General features: G+C 45.3%; 1 protein-coding gene across 5 annotated transcripts in view; it reads left to right on the top strand.

Moving 5' to 3' along the window:
• LOC146197365 (uncharacterized) overlaps window positions 1-16,617 on the top strand; it is a 41,957-nt gene extending 25,340 nt beyond the window's left edge. For 3 of the 5 annotated variants that reach the window (XM_084599179.1, XM_084599176.1, XM_084599178.1), the window contains exons 4-13: window positions 4,349-4,442; window positions 6,111-6,165; window positions 8,500-8,640; window positions 11,862-12,022; window positions 13,457-13,555; window positions 14,026-14,174; window positions 14,415-14,586; window positions 15,532-15,644; window positions 15,811-15,895; window positions 16,428-16,617. In XM_084599179.1, coding sequence (XP_084455305.1) covers window positions 4,349-4,442; window positions 6,111-6,165; window positions 8,500-8,640; window positions 11,862-12,022; window positions 13,457-13,555; window positions 14,026-14,174; window positions 14,415-14,586; window positions 15,532-15,644; window positions 15,811-15,895; window positions 16,428-16,481 — 1,123 coding nt within the window. In that variant the 3' untranslated portion in view covers window positions 16,482-16,617. The remainder of the gene's footprint in view (window positions 1-4,348; window positions 4,443-6,110; window positions 6,166-8,499; window positions 8,641-11,861; window positions 12,023-13,456; window positions 13,556-14,025; window positions 14,175-14,414; window positions 14,587-15,531; window positions 15,645-15,810; window positions 15,896-16,427) is intronic. The other 2 variants (XM_084599180.1, XM_084599177.1) reach the window with 1 other exon arrangement.
• The last annotated feature ends 2,014 nt before the right edge of the window (window positions 16,618-18,631 follow it).

Below are 18,631 nucleotides of genomic sequence, written 5' to 3' on the forward strand. Positions count from 1 at the left end.
GCTCAGCTACTTTGGTCATCTGATGAGAAGAAAGGAGTCGCTGGGGAAAGATTTGAGGTTGGGAAAGGTTGAGGGTCACCGGAGAAGGGGTAGGCAGAGAACGCGATGGTTAGATGGCATCCTCGAGGCGCTGCAGGTGGAGTTATGTGCTGTTAGGAAGATAGTGAGAGACCCGAAAGCGTGGCGTGATATGGTCTATAGGGTGATACTGATAAAGTGCAAGTGAAGTACTGTCTTTGCCAAAAGTAACTAGGCTACGTGTTCCGCGCTTCTCAGTCGAGTAGAGAGAAGTCGTACCACTTCTGACGCTGCGAATTTTTGCAAAGTAAAGTCGAGCTCCTTTCCTCACTTCTTAAGTACGCCCCTGTAATTTATATCTTTAAGCTGTATCCTACCTTAGACGAGTTGCCCCCGAGTATGGTAGACGCGCCGCGGCCTCCTATCTGGCTTGCACGCCGCCTTCTTCGCTGCGATTTTTGGCAGACTTCCACTTTCTGGGAAGAACGCATCCAGGGCTCTGAATATTTAAATGGGTAGACTATGTTGCAGACCTTGGCGTCACTATCATTGGGTGCAGCTTGCCCTGCGCTGCGCGGTTTACAGGCACAGATAATATCTGGTCTTAGGGTATCACGCCGAGTGTTTTAACGAACACTTTGAAAAATTCTAAAGCAAGCGGTTAAAAATGGAAAGGAAAAAAAAAATGAAGAACGAACACTCAGTCCTACCGGACACAGTTGACTGAAATCAATTAGTTTTAATTAACGCCGTGAGGTTGTTAATGCTAGTAGGGAGTTAGAAGCCGTGCACAAGACGACGTCATATCAGTTTTTGAAACGATCATAAAGAATACTGTAAAGCCCTGCAACGGGAAGTAACATTGTTCTTTTCCGCACGAAACCTAAACTGAGCGCATTAAATCTCGGTGGAGACGCGGCGGACGTGGCATGCATCTGCCGATGACGCGTTGCAGTGACTGCGGCACGCAATTCGAACTGCAAGCGCAGGTCACGCACCATATTTAGTTTCGCAGCTTGTTGGAAGGAAAAGCACTTATTTCCAGCTGCGAGGTCGTTATTTGTGGGAGCTACGGAACAAAATAAGTGGCACGGCACAGTGGAGCGAACAGTTCGAATTTGGCGCCGTAATCACTTGCAAAACGTCAGCAACAGGCGTTGCAGGTGTCCCATCAGCACCGAGCTTCCAATGTCCAATGTTTTGTGGAAAAAAAAAAAAAAAAATCGCTTGTTTGCGGCTTTAGAAATTGCGGGCGGGCTTTATAAAATGAGTTTTCCCTTCATTTCAGAAACTGACGTGGCATTTTCTTGTTCACGACTTCGAATTCCCCATTAGCACTTACTGAAATGCGTTAATGAAAAGTTAACTTTAATTAATTCGTTGTATAGCTAGAAATGTTTCGCAGCAGATTGTGTCAGGCGGGATGGGGTTGTTACTGCTGATATTTTCTCTGTTCTGAAGTCATTGCTAGTATTTTCGACGATGTTCTCTTAAACACCCGTATTTTTCTGCGGTTACGTTTGGTGTGCCAGAATTGCGCACAGGAGCGGAATAGCTTAATTCGGAAGCTGTAGGAAAACTGTGCACGCTGGTGTATTATCCGCGATAGCCTTTTCACTGCTGTACTCGGTGTTTTAACAACTGCTCGCCCGGGGATGTCAATTCAAAGTGTTCGGCGCGTTTCCGGTTTGGCCTCTGCGGGCAGTGCAAACAAAGCCATGTTTTGTTGCCGTTGCGGAAGCGCCGGTGTGCGCGAACGTGGAAGGCGCAGCACAAAGACAACAACAGCTGCAAAAGTTGATTGATCGACCAAGTGCCTCTCAGTGCAGTCTCACGTGACGGCTAGGCATCCGTTTACGCAAACCAACCGGCTGCTGTGTCGCGAGCTCTTGCGACGTCCGAACGCGGCAAAGGTCAGTCGCGAGCTACCAGTGGACGCTAGTTCTTTTATTTTCTTTTAAGTTTGGATTTTTGTAAAATATATGTTTGGTTCTTCATTCAAGGAGTGCTTGAAGGGATTCCGCAGTCAACTCTTGTGACTATACGAAGCGGTCGGGTGGGCAAATTAAAGCACCCCTCGCAGGGAAGCAGAGGACCGTTACTCCTTGTTACCTTCTCGGTGGCCTTCGCGCGCACTCCTCTGCACACGTAATAAGGTGCTCGCATATAGTGACGAGACTGGTCATCGGAGCGATAGCCGCCGCCGCGGGCGAAGTGCAGCGCGCCACTGACTGTGGCCAGTGGACGGCCTCTGCTGCGGACTTGCTTGACCCACATTCGCATCGCTCGCCGCAGCGCGGCCGCGGTTTTTGTTGTCGGGAGGGAGGCTCTCGTCTGGCGTGCATGACGTTTCCCCGTAGGAGGGAATGCCCCCCCGCACCAAAAGAATACACTCGACCGGCACTGAAGAAAGTTCTGCCTTCCTTCATCTTTCGACCTGGATTAGTCGCCGGACCACTTTCTTCTTTGGACATCCGTGTTTAAGCAGCTTGAAAGCTGCTCTGGGTTTCGCGCGGCGGACTAACGCACGCATCCTTGATGTGACCGGTGTTCTCTTCCGCCCAGTAGTACTTTAAACGGGTCTTATTCTTTTGTTTACGCAATGCACCACATCCTTCGAAGGCGTTGAAGCGACCACGCGAACAACGTGCGATTGATGAGGCGAGCGCATCTTGGTCTAGGGAACTAGCGGTGCCTTGCCTAGGTGCTTCTGGGAAGAACGCTTTTAATTTTTTTCGTTTTGATTGGTGTTTCGGTGAGCGATCGACACTCAAGGTAGCGCGCGGAGCGCTGATCTTCGCTCGCGCTTGTGGAGGAGGAAGACAGTAGCGGTTGTTCTGTCTGTCGAAAGAGTCTTAGGCGAGGGGGAAAACTATGACAGAATAGAAACAAGGACAGAAGATCGCCGTGCCCTCCCTGCGGTGCGGCAGCGTGTCCTTTTTGCTTGGTGGTCAAGTCTGTGTTGCTGCCCATCTTGTGAAGACAGCGAAAATAGAAGGTGAAGGCTTCGCCAGCTGAGTGGACGGCGCGCTGCCGCGCCACGGGGGTTGCATTGAGAGGTGCATGTTGTCCGGCTTTGTGTTTGTTGTGCTTGGTAACTCGTGCCTAGTCTTCATCTGCTGTCCGCAAAGTGAGCTGCTTACCTGCCGCGCCGAGAAGACCGACCAGAGATTTTAACGGTGCTGTTCGCGTGCGTTTCGTTGTGACGACTCGGAGCGAACGCTGTGCCGGGCTGCACGCCAAAACGGCTGTAGCAAGCAGACCCTGCAGAGACTCCTCCCCCTCGTCCGATGTGCGCGATATATTGTTTCCTTCCGCGATGCGTTTCTTATCGGGTGTCCGCCGCCGCTGTCACATGTCAACCCAGTGCCCCGTCGCCCGTCCGCTCGTTTGCAGTGTGCGCGTCTTGAGCGAGTGGTTTGGCTCACTCTTTTGCGAGGTCGGGAAAGCGTCACCGTGTTGTTTGAATATGGTCCCTGGAAAAACTAGTTTGAATTACGCTTCTCCTCCGAAATTGTACGAAATTGCAGCGGTGAGTGCCACCACCCGTCTTCAGCGAACAATTGTTTTTCCGCGCGAGATCATTACAACGCAGTTTATTTAGTCTTGTGCGGCAGCAGACGACGCGTCTAGGGGAACGTTCATGTCTCGAAACCGTCGACGGCATCGCAGTCACTCGCGTTCATTTGAGCGATCACCGAACTTGAGTAAGCCTGTTGCGTGTGTTCTTATTCGTTGATTTATTCTTTGGCATTCGTTCGCGACGCGCGACTGTACGACTCCGGCACCTGACGACGGTAGACGACGTTTTTGCGAGAGAGTGGGGAAACTTCCGCGCGCAGGGCGCTGGCGCGGATCCGGGCGCGAAAAGCCGACCCGACGATGCGAACGGCTCGCGCAAGTAGAGCGCTGAGACAGAGCTCGTGTACCCTTCTCCAGGCATTGCATGCATGCGCGCCTAACCTAGAAACGGGAATGCCCTCGCCCTCGCTTACTGTATTTTCCTGCCCGGTGCAAGGCGCGCAGCCCTCTCGTTGTTTGCCTCGGCGCGGTCGTCTGCTAGATGAAGCGCGAGGAAACCTGGCGACGACACCTGTAATCTCATTGTGCAGGCTCGAAGGGATCAGCTGCCTCGTGGCTTTCTGAGGTGAAACCGCGTAGTGGCGACTCGTTGTTCCCGTCGATCGATCGAGTGGCCGGGACTCTGTGCGAGAGTGACGGCTGCGCTGACGTTCTGCTTCGTTGGTTGCGTGTGTTTACTTGGCATTGCCCGCCCGTCGCTCGTGCGCGTTCGGCTTTGTTCTGTTCACGATCGTACGTTGCCGCGCAGGTACATCGAGGAACATGTGCAGAAGACCGGGGTTGCCATCGAAACTCAGGGATTCGCTCTCGTCACGAGCGGCAAGAAGCGGGAGTCGCTCACGGTGAGTGACGTGTCGCTTTCTATTTGTTCTTTCTTTCTTCGTGACGTGTATGGCCAGGAAGTTTCTGTGACTAAGGTCCTTCCGCTTTATTTTTTAATTTTTGGCTGGTCTAAATACGCATCGTGTCAACAATCGTGTAGGTTTGAAGATTACATCCTCTGCATGCTTACCACAGTTTCCCAAAGAAATTCACACGACATGAGGGCTGGCTGAAAAATCACACTGTTTACTTTTAGTCTCGCGCCAGTGTCGGGGAAACTTCCTGATTCATGCAAACCTTTTTGGCTGGGTTTATAACTACGTGTTAGAAGTATGTGGGGATCATTTGAGTTGAATGGTCTCTTGTGTATTTACAAGAAACATTAATAAAGAGATTGCATTTTATGGCCGAAGTAGCTCTGTGCCGTTCAGAGAGATTGCATTTTATGGTTCAAGTAGCTCTGTGCCATTCATAATTGTCCCTGTCATCTTATTGATAAACTTCTTGCAGAAAAAGCTTCCTTAGTATTAGTGTAGTCATATATAGCCCTATATTCTACCATTGAATCTACAGCATCAGCCATAAAAAAGTAATTGTGTAATGATTTAAATTATTTTAATAGCTGTCAGTTATATCTTTTGAATTAAATTGCAGTTGAATTTAATAGCAGGTAGCAAAGGGGAGAGGCCAGAAGGTGGGTGCCATAGGAAGAATTTAGAGGGTGGCTACCATGGACGGATGAGGTTCTGGCATGGGCAGAGAGATGCCAAACGCGAGGGTTGGGGCCATGGGAACAACCTAAAATCTTGGCTGCCGGGAAAGGTTGATATACTTCAGGGTGACAAGAATTAAGAAAGGGAGGCCAGCAAAGAGTGAAGAGGCACACAATGAGACTTTGACTCACTGTAGCAGTCACAATTAAAGCTCTCGTCCATTGAGCACAGAAATCAGTGTTGATGGAAATTGGGCAAAGCCAGATGGCTAAGCAAAAGCTATACCAGTCTGCACCGAGTAATTCACTAAGCTGGCCACTTCATCTGTACTATTTGTTTTTAGTTGGCCTTACATTTTATCGCTGTATCAGTGGCATGTATGAGATGGAGCAGATTAATAAAGCAGTACAGCCTGATATCCAGTGCTTCGTGCACTAAGTTTATTGTCATATTTGAAGGCACATCATTGTGCTGTCCTGGCCTATCTACGGAAGTATCTAAATGGCTCTTTGGCACTGTTGTTCATGTAGTTAATAAATTTTGGCCATCACAGGGTTGAACAATGGCTATTGTTCTGTAGAAGCATCTCTGGCACAATATCTAAAACTCTTAATTGCTGTGGTCTTATCTTATCACACTGTCCCATGTGATGTCAGAAAAAATGATGCAAGGGAGTGACTGGGTGTTCCAGCTTGATTGAGGTGCAAGTAGCTGAAGTACTCATCATTTTATGCTTCACAGTTTTTTTGGATTAAATTTAAATTGACAAAAAATGTGTAACATGTCAAAGCAGTAGCTTAGGAATAGTGTGCATTCGTTTTATAATTAGTAATGCCATAATTGGTTTAACTCTCATTCTGCTGCAGTTACTGAGCTTGCAACTATTTTAGTTCATGTCTGATGCAGCGTACAAATCATTTTGAGCAAAACGTACAAGTGCCGGCTAATGTTTCTGGGTGGGATTGTTGATTTCAGGGAAATGCCACCCTCCATCTTTACCCTCATTTCAAGCCTCTGCAGAAAATCAAGGGTGAGTTCTACATTTGTCAGTGTTCGTTTTTTTTTAATATTTTCTTTTTTTTAGCATGATAACATTAAACGTCTCAATTCTCTTGAAAATGCAGAATTGACATTGTCAGCATTGTGAGTGAAAAATTATGGGCAGGTAGTAGCTGGCAGCTGACATGGCCAGAAACTGATTGTAAGCGTGCAGGATTTGGCTGATTTGGCAGGAACTAGCCTTTCAGGACCCTTGCATTCTGGATCAGATATGCTACCCTTAGGCTACCCAGGCACGTTCGTACTGCTTGGTTACGCAGCTTCCTATACATATATCAGGTGATCTTTGACATAATGTCGCAGCTTATGACTGTATGCAAAAGAGTATTTGCCAGGTAATAGTTGTACAAATAAAGGGATGCATGTACGCAAACCAGGATCCGCAAAGAAAGCCACGGACAGGAGCCGTTAATGCTTCTCATTTGAGAGGTCTTTTTCATGATGAAGGCTCAGAAAATGTATGTTCTACGCTTTAAGGTAAATATACCATTGATTGTTTTGATTACCCCAAGTTGGTAATTTGTGTTGCGGTGATTTTTGTTGTTGTTAAATTGTTTTGGTTGTTGTTGTCTACAAGAGTAGGTTTTTTGTGATCCGAGCTGCTAATGGGAGCCTACTCAGAGTTTTCATGTCACCGAAGCCCGTTGTAGTTATTATGGGAACCCACAAGGCAAAACAAGCCAAGAGAAAAATTAAGACACACAATAGCTCTTTTTGAATGCTTTAACTTGGCTGTAACCTAGCTTAGTCAGCAATTCTTTATAACTTATCTTTCACATAATTGCTCATGTGATTAGTTGCTGAGTGCACAAAGCAGGATATGCATAGGGGTAATTTAAAGTTTATTGCTTTTGCCATTCAAGCTTTCTACCATGCATGCATGGGGCATGATAGGCGGCTGGTGCACAACAGATACATTGATAAAGAGGTTTGCTCAAGTTAGCTGGGATTATAGTACAGTGTCACTCCCTCGAAAGATCAATTACTCATTGTGCTCGCCAACTGACCAGTGGTCTTCCATTTGAAGAATTTTTTGTGTTATCAGGGACTTTTAAACCAAAATTTGACAGAGAAAGAATCTGCATAGGCTCCCAGCAAATGTGAGGAACCAAAGGGAGAGGAATAGGCACTTATGGGCTTATTTAATGGAATTTTTGGTTGTGGCATGAGACATCACTGTGACTGACTCAGGCAGTGTTTCTGGACTGGTCGTCGAGGTAGGCGCCCATTATTACTGAAACGCACTCAATTTTGCGATTCTGTTTGTCAACCCGTGGCCTACGAGAGTGCTCTACAGTGTTGACACTCTTGGAAGGCTTATCAGTCCCGTAGCAATTTCTCCTGGCATCTGGATATTGATGCAGTTGTGTAGGAGCTTTGCACAAAATCTCTGGCTAAAAACTCGGTCTTTTGGTTTGAAAATGCATTTTGTTTCTAGACATCTGTTTTTATGTTGATTTCATTGGCACCCGGGATTTTGCTTTTGCGAGTATCGTACCGTTTGTGCAAGAAAATAATTAACGCGACTGCTGTGCATTATCAAGCCATTCCATCCCATGGGCGTAGTATTTTGGATATTTACAGCTGGTGCTGTTTCATCAAGTTAGTGAGAGCTTAAAGTTTCTGCAGGTATTAGTAACTTTCCGAGGCAGCAAAGTTAGAATATGAGCCCAGGTTGGAGTGCTCTTCCCCCCCTCTCCCTTTGTTGCCAGCTTTTGGATTTGTGCCTGTGCTTGCGTTCTTCCGGAATCCAATCCACGCCATTGGCCCGTGTGTCACCTGTGGCTGCAAGCACGTTCGCATGGAGATGAGCCCATCTTTGGGCTGCTGGCTTGTTGTCTCAAAGGGGCAAGCTGCCCAATGAAGGGCTGGTTTCCTGCCGAACCGTTTCGTCAAATGTGCATCACTTCCACAAGATTTTGTTTTCTTCTTTATCTCAGGTAGGTGCATGCCTTGCTCTAAGTTGGCCAGTGTCTGTTGTTTTGTGCACGGATGTCCTTGAAGGCTACTGCTTGCTTATACGATAAAAAAATACCTCCCCTCCCTCCCCTGGTATGCAAAATTTTCGTATCGCACTCTATAGCTTTTCAGTACTACACAGCTAAATGAACAATAAAGAGGTAAAACATGCTCTATCGGATGAAATATCGTTTATAATCCTATCAGCTGCTTTTATAATTTTTTTTTTGTCTCGTACTATAACTAAGTCTCCTCTAGGGGACTAGGCATCACGAATGGGATTTGGCAGCCCATGGTCTTATGTGGTGTGATTCAAATTGACCCGCTTTGCCCTACACTGTTGCAGGTGTGGTGGATTACCTGACAACCGAGATATCCACCTCAAGGCAGAAGAGGTTTAGCTTAGTGACGTTCATCGACACACCAGGATTAGTTGATGGGGACATGAAGTATCCGTACGACGTCAACAAGACGATCCTCTGGCTAGGTGAGCACTGCCGTGCAGAGGATTCCTTCTGTGTTCATGATAACAGTGGAGATTGTCTTCATTGGTGTGAAACAAATTTTCTACTCTTCTGTGGAGAAAAAAAAAAATCGCTTTCCACTGAAAGAGGTTTGATTGCTGCAGCAGTGCAAATTTGGAGTTACCAGAAACTTGTGTTCGAAATTACCTCGAGGCATGTAGGCTTAATATTTTTTTTCTCATTCCTTCATTGAGCCTTTAATGCGAGAGCGTTAAACCCAACGGGGCCTTAATGCCCGGCAGTCAGCATGCTCTCTTTCCATGTACAGATGCGTCAAATTGTGCTGCAAGATCTCTGTGATGCTGCACACTCCTAAAAGGACAAATGGGCTCATAAAGGTGCACATTCTGTCACATTTACTTGTGCAGTGAGTTTGTGCTTAATAAATGCTGCTACTACCCTGGATGCCAAATAGTACAATTTACTTTTTCCCCACATGATACCTGTTTCTCTCGGCGCACAATTGATTAGTGGTGGTAGTGAATTCTGATAGGTGCTTTCTTTAAAATGCTGAAACAACAGCGCAGAAATATAACGTAAAGTGCGATTTGCAGAGTGCATGACTATATAGAACTGTACAAGACAGACAGTCATTAAGAATGATCCGTGGGGAATCTAAAAACCAACAGAAGCAATGCTTGGTAAGAAAGGGTTTCCAAGTTCGATCCTCCATATTAAGGTTTGGGGCGACGTTTGCATCCTAGCTTCGAACCAAATGTTGTGAGCCGTTTTGAAGTGAGCTCTAGTTAGCCTTTCTTTGGGCATAATTTGAATCTCTTTTTAGGGTGTACTGTATGGTCTCAAGCACGGAAAACATGCTGAAGAGTGTATTTTCCACCTACATGACGTCCCAACAAAATCAGACAATCACAGCTAGACTACCACTACCCCATGCTGAAGACAGGGCAACAAGTACATTGGGAGAAACGATTTAATTCATCACTAAAGTTAGCATCTAACCTTGCTCAATCCCAAGGTCATATCTCAAGCCTCATGTACAGTAGCATGTAAAGAACAAATAGCCATGCACTATGAGACCATCAGAGGAAATTGCAGCCATCTTTCCTCAGTGACACGAGTCGCCGACCACCGACCAAGCACGCATTCTCTGCAAAGTTGACCCACGCTTGCCTCTCCTCAGTTCCTCTACAACACCGATGCTCTGGAGTTTTCGGAGGTGTGATGTAGCACATTGTCTGGAGAGCAAGATGGATAAAGAGTACATCGTATCACGGGTTACTGAGAAGTTCCTTGCACTACGCACAAAGAATAGTCATAATTTTCAAAGTGCACCCATATTGAACATGTTCTACCTTCAGACTGATTGTTGTGATTGTTTTTGTGTCTGCTTTTCATGCCTATTTAAAAAAAAATCACACGTGATAGGTCATCACACAAGCTCTCGGCAGCACCTTTGACGACAGCAGTGTAGTCGTAATGACGACCCTTCAAGTGTTTCGTCAAGTTAGGAACTAGTGAATCAGAATAGCCCAGGTCAGTTGTAGACTTGGGTTCTTCATTGTGGCAGATTATTGTTTGAATGCGAGCAAAGGTGCCTTGACCTGCAAAAAGATGTCCTTCGGCCAACTTTTTCGGCATTCCGTCTTAAATGCGTCCTTCAGCTTGCCGGGGAAATTAGTGCATTAGGTAGCCTGCGGTTGCACTGCAACCCTGTGGTAAGCAGTCCACCAACAGAACACCGTCTATGTCCCACAGATTGGAAGCCTCGACGTTTCTTTGGCCGATTTCTGGGTGTGGAACTTTCTTGGCCGCGAGGCCCACTGTGGCCCGATTTCTGTAACTGTTCCTTGGCTTTGGGAATCATAAATGTGGAGCCAAGTTTCATTTTCAGTCACTAACTAATCAAAAAGATCTTTGTAGCATTAAAATTGGCCAGAACAGCTTTGCATGCCTGAACTTGCGCTTTCTTCTTCTGCTCTTCCTTCAAAAATGTCTACACCAAAAGCTTTTGCATGTCTAGAATATAGGTAATAATGAAATGAACACACTCTGTGGAGGTTACCAGTATCTGGGAGGTCTTTTTGTTGGATATTTGTCCGTTCTCGGAAAATATGTGAGCACTGCAGGAGTTACTGTAGAGAAATGCTAAAGCGTAACCATTGTTGTTGCTCTCATTATTGCAATATTAGACGAGTCACTCTTTATTTATATATATTCTCTATATTTAATTTTTATTTGATATATTATTATTATTATTATTATTATTATATTCTTTTTATTTTTTATTCTGTCGGCGTCGTGGTGTAGTCAGCGTAGAGTAGTGGTTAATGTGCTCAGCTAGGGCACGGAAGGATGGTGATTGATGATGGCTGGATGGAGTCCAGGTATGGACATGATTTTACTTCATAAGTGTCTCTTCATGAAGACACGCTCTGGTGGCCACACTTACTCGTGAGGCAAGAAATGAGTCCTCATTAAAATGCAGCTTGTAGACAGCGTTGCTTATTGCCAGGTCTATTGAGGTTGTGGGGCAGCCACTGCAGGACTCACCTTTAGTGCTGTAGGAAGTTTTGTGACATTTCAATGCAAATGTCCTTTGCACACTTTTTTCTGGAGAAACAAAAATGTGACTACCCACAACCTAACTCCACAGACGTGGAATTCACTTGTGCCTCTGTGACTTCAGGTTCTACCTGAACTTAAAGAAATAGTTTTAAGAACCAGAAACATCTTATAGCACTAGCAAAGTTACTTGACAATGTATCAGGATTCTGTAGTGTGCCAAGTTCATTTTTCAATTTGAGCTGGAAAGAGGCAAAGCCAGGAACTTCTCAGCACCCCTCGTACATGTATGCAATGCTGCCAATACCTCCCACCAATTTTCCTTCTTTTTGGAAGCACTTGGTTTTGACAGACTCAGTAGTCATTCAGCTGGCTCAAGTGGAAGACGCGCTCCTGCTCACAACTCTTATTAATGAAATTTCCCCTTCCTTTCGACATGTCTCCAGGTGGCAGTGGAGCACTTGTTGCACATGTTTTCACCCACACCCACTGGTGATGCAGTGGGTACAAGCTTTTCCCTCGCTTATCCATGGCGAAATGCCTGAGGATATGGGCCTTTGAACCCCAGAGCTGCCCTTGTGCCATAAAAATATAAATTATCGTCATCAGATGGTCCTGCAAGTTTTGTTTGGCTGTGGTTCTGTCCGCCCCCTCCCTGCAGGCCAGATGGCAGACCTGATCTTTGTCTTCTTCGACCCCATCGGCCAGGCCCTGTGCAAACGCACCTTGAACATTGTTGAGGAGCTCAACGAGAAGTATGTCGACAAGATGCGCTTCTACCTGAGCAAAGCTGACGAGGCAGGCCACGAGGCAGACCGACAGGTCAGTGTGTGTTTCCTAATGCTGCACTGCTTCGACTTTTGTCTCCGGCATCACCGCTGCAGCCCAAGTTGCACACCTTGTTTCGAGCTGGAAAGGTTGTTGAGAGCAAAGGTGAAAAAAAGCATCACCAGCATTTACTGTCTGTTGAGATATGAGTGTAAAGATTTAATTCGAGGATTTCCATTCTCATCTGCATTGTGCTGTTGTAGGTTTTATATGACAGACATGTAAATTGTATCAAAAATTGAACAATATTGCCCATTTCATAAGGCCTTCCACAGTCAGCTTGGTGAGCCATCGTATATCACGCGAGCAAAACTGGGTGTTCCTTTTTGGAATGCTATTGCAGACTTGACGCAGTTTGCTTAGACGTGCTGCTTGAACAAGTCATGTAATACTTAGCAGCAGCTAAATTATGGTTACTTGTAAAAATAAAATCGTATATTTGGTACTATATCAAGAGATGAAATTCACCATATAAGTGAGTCATTCAGTAATTATTTGCAAAAGTCTTCATCTTTTAAACAGAAATTCGAAAAAGGGTTTTTGTCTCCAAATGCAGCAAACCACATATAATAGGCACCAGACAGAATCACTCGTCCTTGCAGCTGTGGTGTTTCGAGGACTCGTTGCTACTCGTAAAAATGCGCAGCAAGCAGGTTACAGTTACAGGCATGCACAGTGAAAGGCACGAATTCTAAATGCAGGGATTTACAGCTCTGAGAATGAATGTCCCCTTATGGGGACCACTTTTTGTCTTGCATCGTCCCCTTTTCTTTTTTTTGTCACCAATGAGAGATGGCACTGCTAATAATTTGCAAAAACAGTGTTTTTCTGGCAGATTCACTACAGTCAATGCAGGTTCTGAGCTTGAATTTCTATTTTGCTTTGCTTCTTGTTTAGGTAACAAGAAAAAACGTCAATAACGCCGCACATTTTTGTCGCGGGGAAATTTTTGTATGGAGATCATGAATGTTGGCACAGCTTCATGGCAGGCTTGTGTGTATCCAAACAACCGTTCTCACCCAATGGACCCGTTTGAAGACTGGTCTCAGTATCTAACACTCCATCTTATTCGGTTAGTTGACCACCTATGCAACATGCCTCCAGTTCACGGTTGTCTTCTACTGAGGTTTTGGAATTTTTACTTACTTTGCAGAATACTGCTGGCCTTTCAGTGTGCTTGCTTGTAATGACAATGATAGTTTTCTAACAAGCGTGGGAATTGATTACGATCAGTTTTATGATATTCTTGCTGATTAGAATTTTGTTGAGGCTGGCCTTCATGTCATGGAAAGGCCTGCTTTAACATTGAGCTTTAGAATAGTGCTACCATCTTGTCTCTATTCAATTTACTCCATTTTGATGGCTGATAGGTTTGGCTAGTCCTCATGGAATTCAGTATCTTTTTTTTTTTTGTTGTTGTTGTTGCAGAAAGTCATGATGCAGATCGTCCAGGAGCTCTGCAAACGACCTGGCCTGAACCGTTGCGGCTTTGACATGCCTGCCATCTACATTCCCGACGCGAACAAGGTTAGCTGCTGGGCACCAGTGTCATTTCTGCTTGCAGCTAGATGGTGCCATATGCCACTTAATGGGCTGAAACGTCTTGCATCACAATGCCGTAAGCTTTCTGAACGTACAAAAGCTTGTGGGGTACAATAGAAACCACAATGACCCGACACATGCAACTGCTGTGCTGGTCACACACAATGAGAAAGCATAAGCACAAAGATACTTTTATTTCATTGGTCAATATTGACCAAATTCCTTTACTATTTTCCTTTAGAAGGCTTTTGTGAGAATCTTGTCTAGTGCGTGTGCGATCTTTCTGTGAATCATGAAGCACGAATGTGTGGCATGATCTTGCCTTGGGAAGAAGCTAAAGCGCAAGGAATTACGTCATTTTGTGTGCAATACCCTCCTCCCAAGACATACAGCAAGTTTCACTCAGCGTGATCTCATGTTTTTGCCATTTATATTCTTTCTTTTCCGCATTCCAGCAGGCAGTGCGGTGCATCAATCAAATTGAAGAGGTCTGCAAGGAAATTGAGAAAACCATCAACCAGACCGTGCAGAACGCACTCAACTCACTTGAATATGATTGTGAGCAGCTAAGCAATGAGGTCTTGCTCAGGATTAGCCAGGACAAGTAAGTTGGAAATTGTGTTATAAATATGCCCCTACTACACTTCACTGCAGGGCTGAGAAATTTGTGTGTATGAAAGCGGTGTGATGGGTCAGTGTAAGGTCGCACACCAAAACGAGAGTGCCACACCTCAACGGCACCACAATGAATCACTTTCATGCATCATTGTCAGTTGCAAGTGAACATGGGGAAGTGCAAAATTGTTGCAGAGTGAACCAGTTGCTTTTTCTTCTCTCTGTGCAGCAAGGCCAGGTCGGAGAACCTGAGCACAGGCGGCCGGGGTGTGTGCCTGGGCTTGTTCGGGCTGGCTCTGCCCTCCCTGCTGTTGCTCAACCTGGCCCTCCGCAGCGTGCCCCAGGAGACTCTCCACACGTACCTGGGGCCAGCCATGGTTGACTTTCTCTTCCTCTTTACCGTGAGCACCTTTCCACTGCCACAGCTAGTCACCCAGAGGAATGTACCCTGACTCTGTTCGTGTTTCGTGAAGGGTCCGTGCCAGATGATGTGTAGCCGCATGCCAGAAAGCACTTAAAGATGGCATGTTTCTCGTACTCATGGTAGTGCATTGTGCTGTTGGCGAAGCGTGCCTAATTGTTTTCACTCTTCAGCAGTTCTGGTCTCTCCACGTTTTTTTTTTTCCTCCTATTTTGCCCTTGCTGCTGCTCATGCTGTGAAGTTACTGTCTAATTTCAGCAAACTGTTGCAAATAAGCACCGCATGGCTCACAGGCACTGTGTGATTAACCGCTGTACTGCAGCTGCAGTGTGGAATGCATGGCAAAAAACATACGACTTAATACGCGCTATTACTAAAGTATTAGTGACAGCAGGTTTTTATTGCACTTAAGGGAGGATTACAACGCGTAGCAGTGTTAGGCTTACCTGTGGGCTTTATGTAATGACGCCAATCGGGCCTTATTTGGAGCCTTCGTGGAGCACTTGCTAATTGTGAGCAGTACGAATCTAGACCGCTTGGTTAGCGCTAATGTTAGTGCTTTTGGTATTCACATGCGAGCATTTGTGATAGAAGCTGTGAGGAGTGAAAACGAAGGCCCATCTGGCCTGTGTCCAGGCTGCACTATATCTCAACAAAGTAGGTTCTCGTTAATTAAGTGCTGCTGCCTGTACATGATGCTCGGAAAGTGCAGTCAATCAAAGACTTCTTTTCCTATACTATGCTTCTAGGTCTTAGCCCATTATTATGAGAACGTTAGTGAGTAAAGAAAAGTAAAGCCTTGTGATGGCTACTCTCGTCAGCAGCAGCTCCATTTAGGATGGAGACTCATGTAATTTCCGACTCTGTTTCAGTTGAAACGATGTAGTGGCTTATCGTAAGTGTCTCTGGCTTTCCCGTTGTGCAGTTGCCCCTGCAGGTGTTGTCAGGCCTGGTTCCAGACCCTTTCCGCCTGGGTGTGGCAGTGGCCCTCTTTGCTGCCTCCATCTTCATTCTTCTGGTTGCAAAGTGGCAGTCCAGGTGAGCAGGAAACCAGGGTGCACAGCTGGATAAGCGTAGTCTTGGCCACCACGTGAAGACTCGTGTGTCCCATGTCGTTAACATTACATAACGTGGTGCCGTGAAGTGTCCAGTTTTGGTTCAGGGATGGCTGCAGTCATCAATCACGTTGCCGTGGCTGTTTCAGGCTCAAGCCCATTCTGACGCGGCAGCAGAAGCGCACACTCGTGGATGCCCAAGGCTACCTGACCAATTTTGTGAAGCCCAAGAAGGTAAGCCCTGCTGACTACTGTCAGGAGTCTGTAGTGGTGAATCTTGTAACTAGTGTCACGGGAGGGCATCATTGTACATTCCAACTCTGAGAAACACAAGAAAGCACTAACCTTCTCAACTAGTGTGAAAAAAGAAAGAACAGTTGGCAGCTTCAGTTGTGTAACGCTCATGTAACCAAAATTAAACCACACTGGATATTCTATTTCACAAGACGAGAAGCACAGTAAGTGATGTCTAATGTCCTGGAGCTATGCATAGGCTATGAATGAGAGACAAGCACAGTGGAGGCCTTCGGATTAAGTTCGACCGTCTGGGGTTCTTTAACATGCACCAGCATCGCATAGTATATGGATGCCTTGCATTTCGCGTTCACTAAAATTCCAACTGCCATGGCTATGACTCACTCCGGTGACCACAAGGGAAAAACCATTCAGTCATTGAGAATTTCATGAAAACGTCTTGCTTTTGTGTGTATGCAGTGGGAGTGAAAAAGCCCTTGCATGTCTCTCACTCCCTTTTCTTTTTTTCCAGCAACGACTGTATGAGGAATATCTGAGGCAAAGTGTAGCAGACTACGACTTGTGACATCACCGGGAACTAAGCTCTTCTTCTGCATCTCCATCATGGGAAACATTTGTTTCCTCCATGCGCAAAGATGGTGCACAAATTGTGCCATACTTAGGCTTCATCCAGATCAATTAAAGAAATAACAAAAAAAAAAGCGTTATTCTTAAAACTGCTCTTTGAACTACGTGAGCAGATTGAAACTTCCTCTAAAAGGAAAAAAAAAGCATACACAGAGCTCACTAAAGGTCTGCAATTTGGGGAAGTTTGACTGACATAACTGCGCTTCCTTCACTTGACCATGCGCGAAGTACACACACAAAATATTGACCGACTTGGATGGACTGATGCCACTCCATTCCATCATTGTGTTGCAAGGAACTGACTGGTGGCACAACTTGCGTAATACTACACTAAAGCATTGTTTATTCCGACCTGGAGGGACCGAAAACAATTTTCAAATTATCTATTGGTTCAGTTACTAAATTCTTCCTCAAAAACTATGAAAAACGGTTTTGATCATTAGTTAAAAGCTTGGCAGGGGTCGTGCATTGTTTCACAAAAACGCTCCAGAATGGTTAAGGAGCATCTTGATAAGCACCCTGGCAAGTGGTGCCTTTGTACGAGGCTTTGAGTGCATGTAAAATTGGCGAGTGTGCAGTTTGAGCTCAGAGAATCAAAACCCTGTGGATGAAAGCAGAGGTAGATGTGGGTTGGCAAAAGAAAAGTCGACAATTATGGGACACCTTTTAATTTTGAGGAAACTGTGGGATATTGCAAGAGAATGTTATTGCACATGTTGATGAGAGTGGTCTAAGCTTCTGATGTGAGGCAAAAATTTATCTTTTAGTTTTCTTGCACTTGCAGAGAGTAAAATAAATCTGCCATAGAAAATCAATGTTCTGCATTTGTGAAAATAATTGCGAGGCAATTGTGGAATATTGCAAAATACTTTATGAGCATAATGATGTGCATGGATGTAAGCTTGCAATATTTAGCAAACTTTTGCTGCTAGAGTTAGTTCTGTGCTAGTGAGTAAATAATGCATTCTATAGAAAACTATTGAGTGTTCTTAAATAAGTAAGGCAACTGTTAAAAACTTTAATAATTCTGATAGAAATGGTGTAAGCTTCTGATGCATAGAGAATTTCACTTCTCAACTGCGTCCTGCACTCGCGAAAAGCAAGTCAGAATTCCACACAAAACTAGTGGGTAGAGTTTTTAAGAATTAATAACTAATTAGAAGCCTGCTGAGGACACAATAGCGTCAAGGGATCCCTCAGGGTCCCGTGCAGCCATTCACCAAACTGTTCGTGATGTCAGTGTTCCTTTAATCGTGGAAGGTCACCCGAAGCTGAACAAAATCTTGTACCCCAGACTGGCCTGTGCCAATTTCAAAAGGGTGGCTACCAGCAGCACCCTATCCTGGGTACATTTAATAAGCAACTTCGAGGCTTCCAGATCGTTTTGAGTTTATAATTGCATCACATACCTTAGAATTCCATCTTACTGGTACAAAAAAACAACAACATATTTTTCAATATAGTGAGTACAAGTGTTTTTAATTAAAAGCAAAAATAGAAACCCCCCCAAAAAAATTAGAGGGTCTTTTAGATGTTTCTTAAGAAGAGAACAGCGAAAGCCTACCTTTCCTCTCCTATAATTTGCCTCTAATTGTTTGCCTCTTGTCAGCATTCGTGGCAGTGCTACATATAATTATAATTGGTGTACAGGAAAGGAAAGGCACAGTATATAACACACTTTCTCCGGCAAGAATTGAGTTTGGACGGTACACCATCGCTCCTGCTGCATGGCGTTCTTTCGCGCACGTTCAAGTGTGGAATTGCAAATGGCAGGAACGCTGGACAAGAACACATCTCGTGGAATCTCGCACACATGACAGATCTCGAACAAATCTAGCGCACCCGATTTTGTTTCATGAACCCAGAAAGGCTTTTGCCTTAAAAAGTAGGTTTCGACCTACCTATGACTTTGCGCGCTGGTTAGCAGAACTGGCAACTGTAAGTTATAAATTGATGAAGTCGCTGTCTAAAATGACCAGATGGAAGCGCAAACTTTTCTTCTGCAGCAAGCAGAGCAGATATGGACAGCCATGCCTCCAGTGACCTCATGCACCCAAGGTTGCCCACACAGCAACAAAACATCTGAAT

This window comes from Amblyomma maculatum, chromosome 3 (genome assembly GCF_055883805.1).
Source record: "Amblyomma maculatum isolate TAMU_Amacu chromosome 3, ASM5588380v1, whole genome shotgun sequence".
NCBI classification, from domain to species: domain Eukaryota; kingdom Metazoa; phylum Arthropoda; class Arachnida; order Ixodida; family Ixodidae; genus Amblyomma; species Amblyomma maculatum.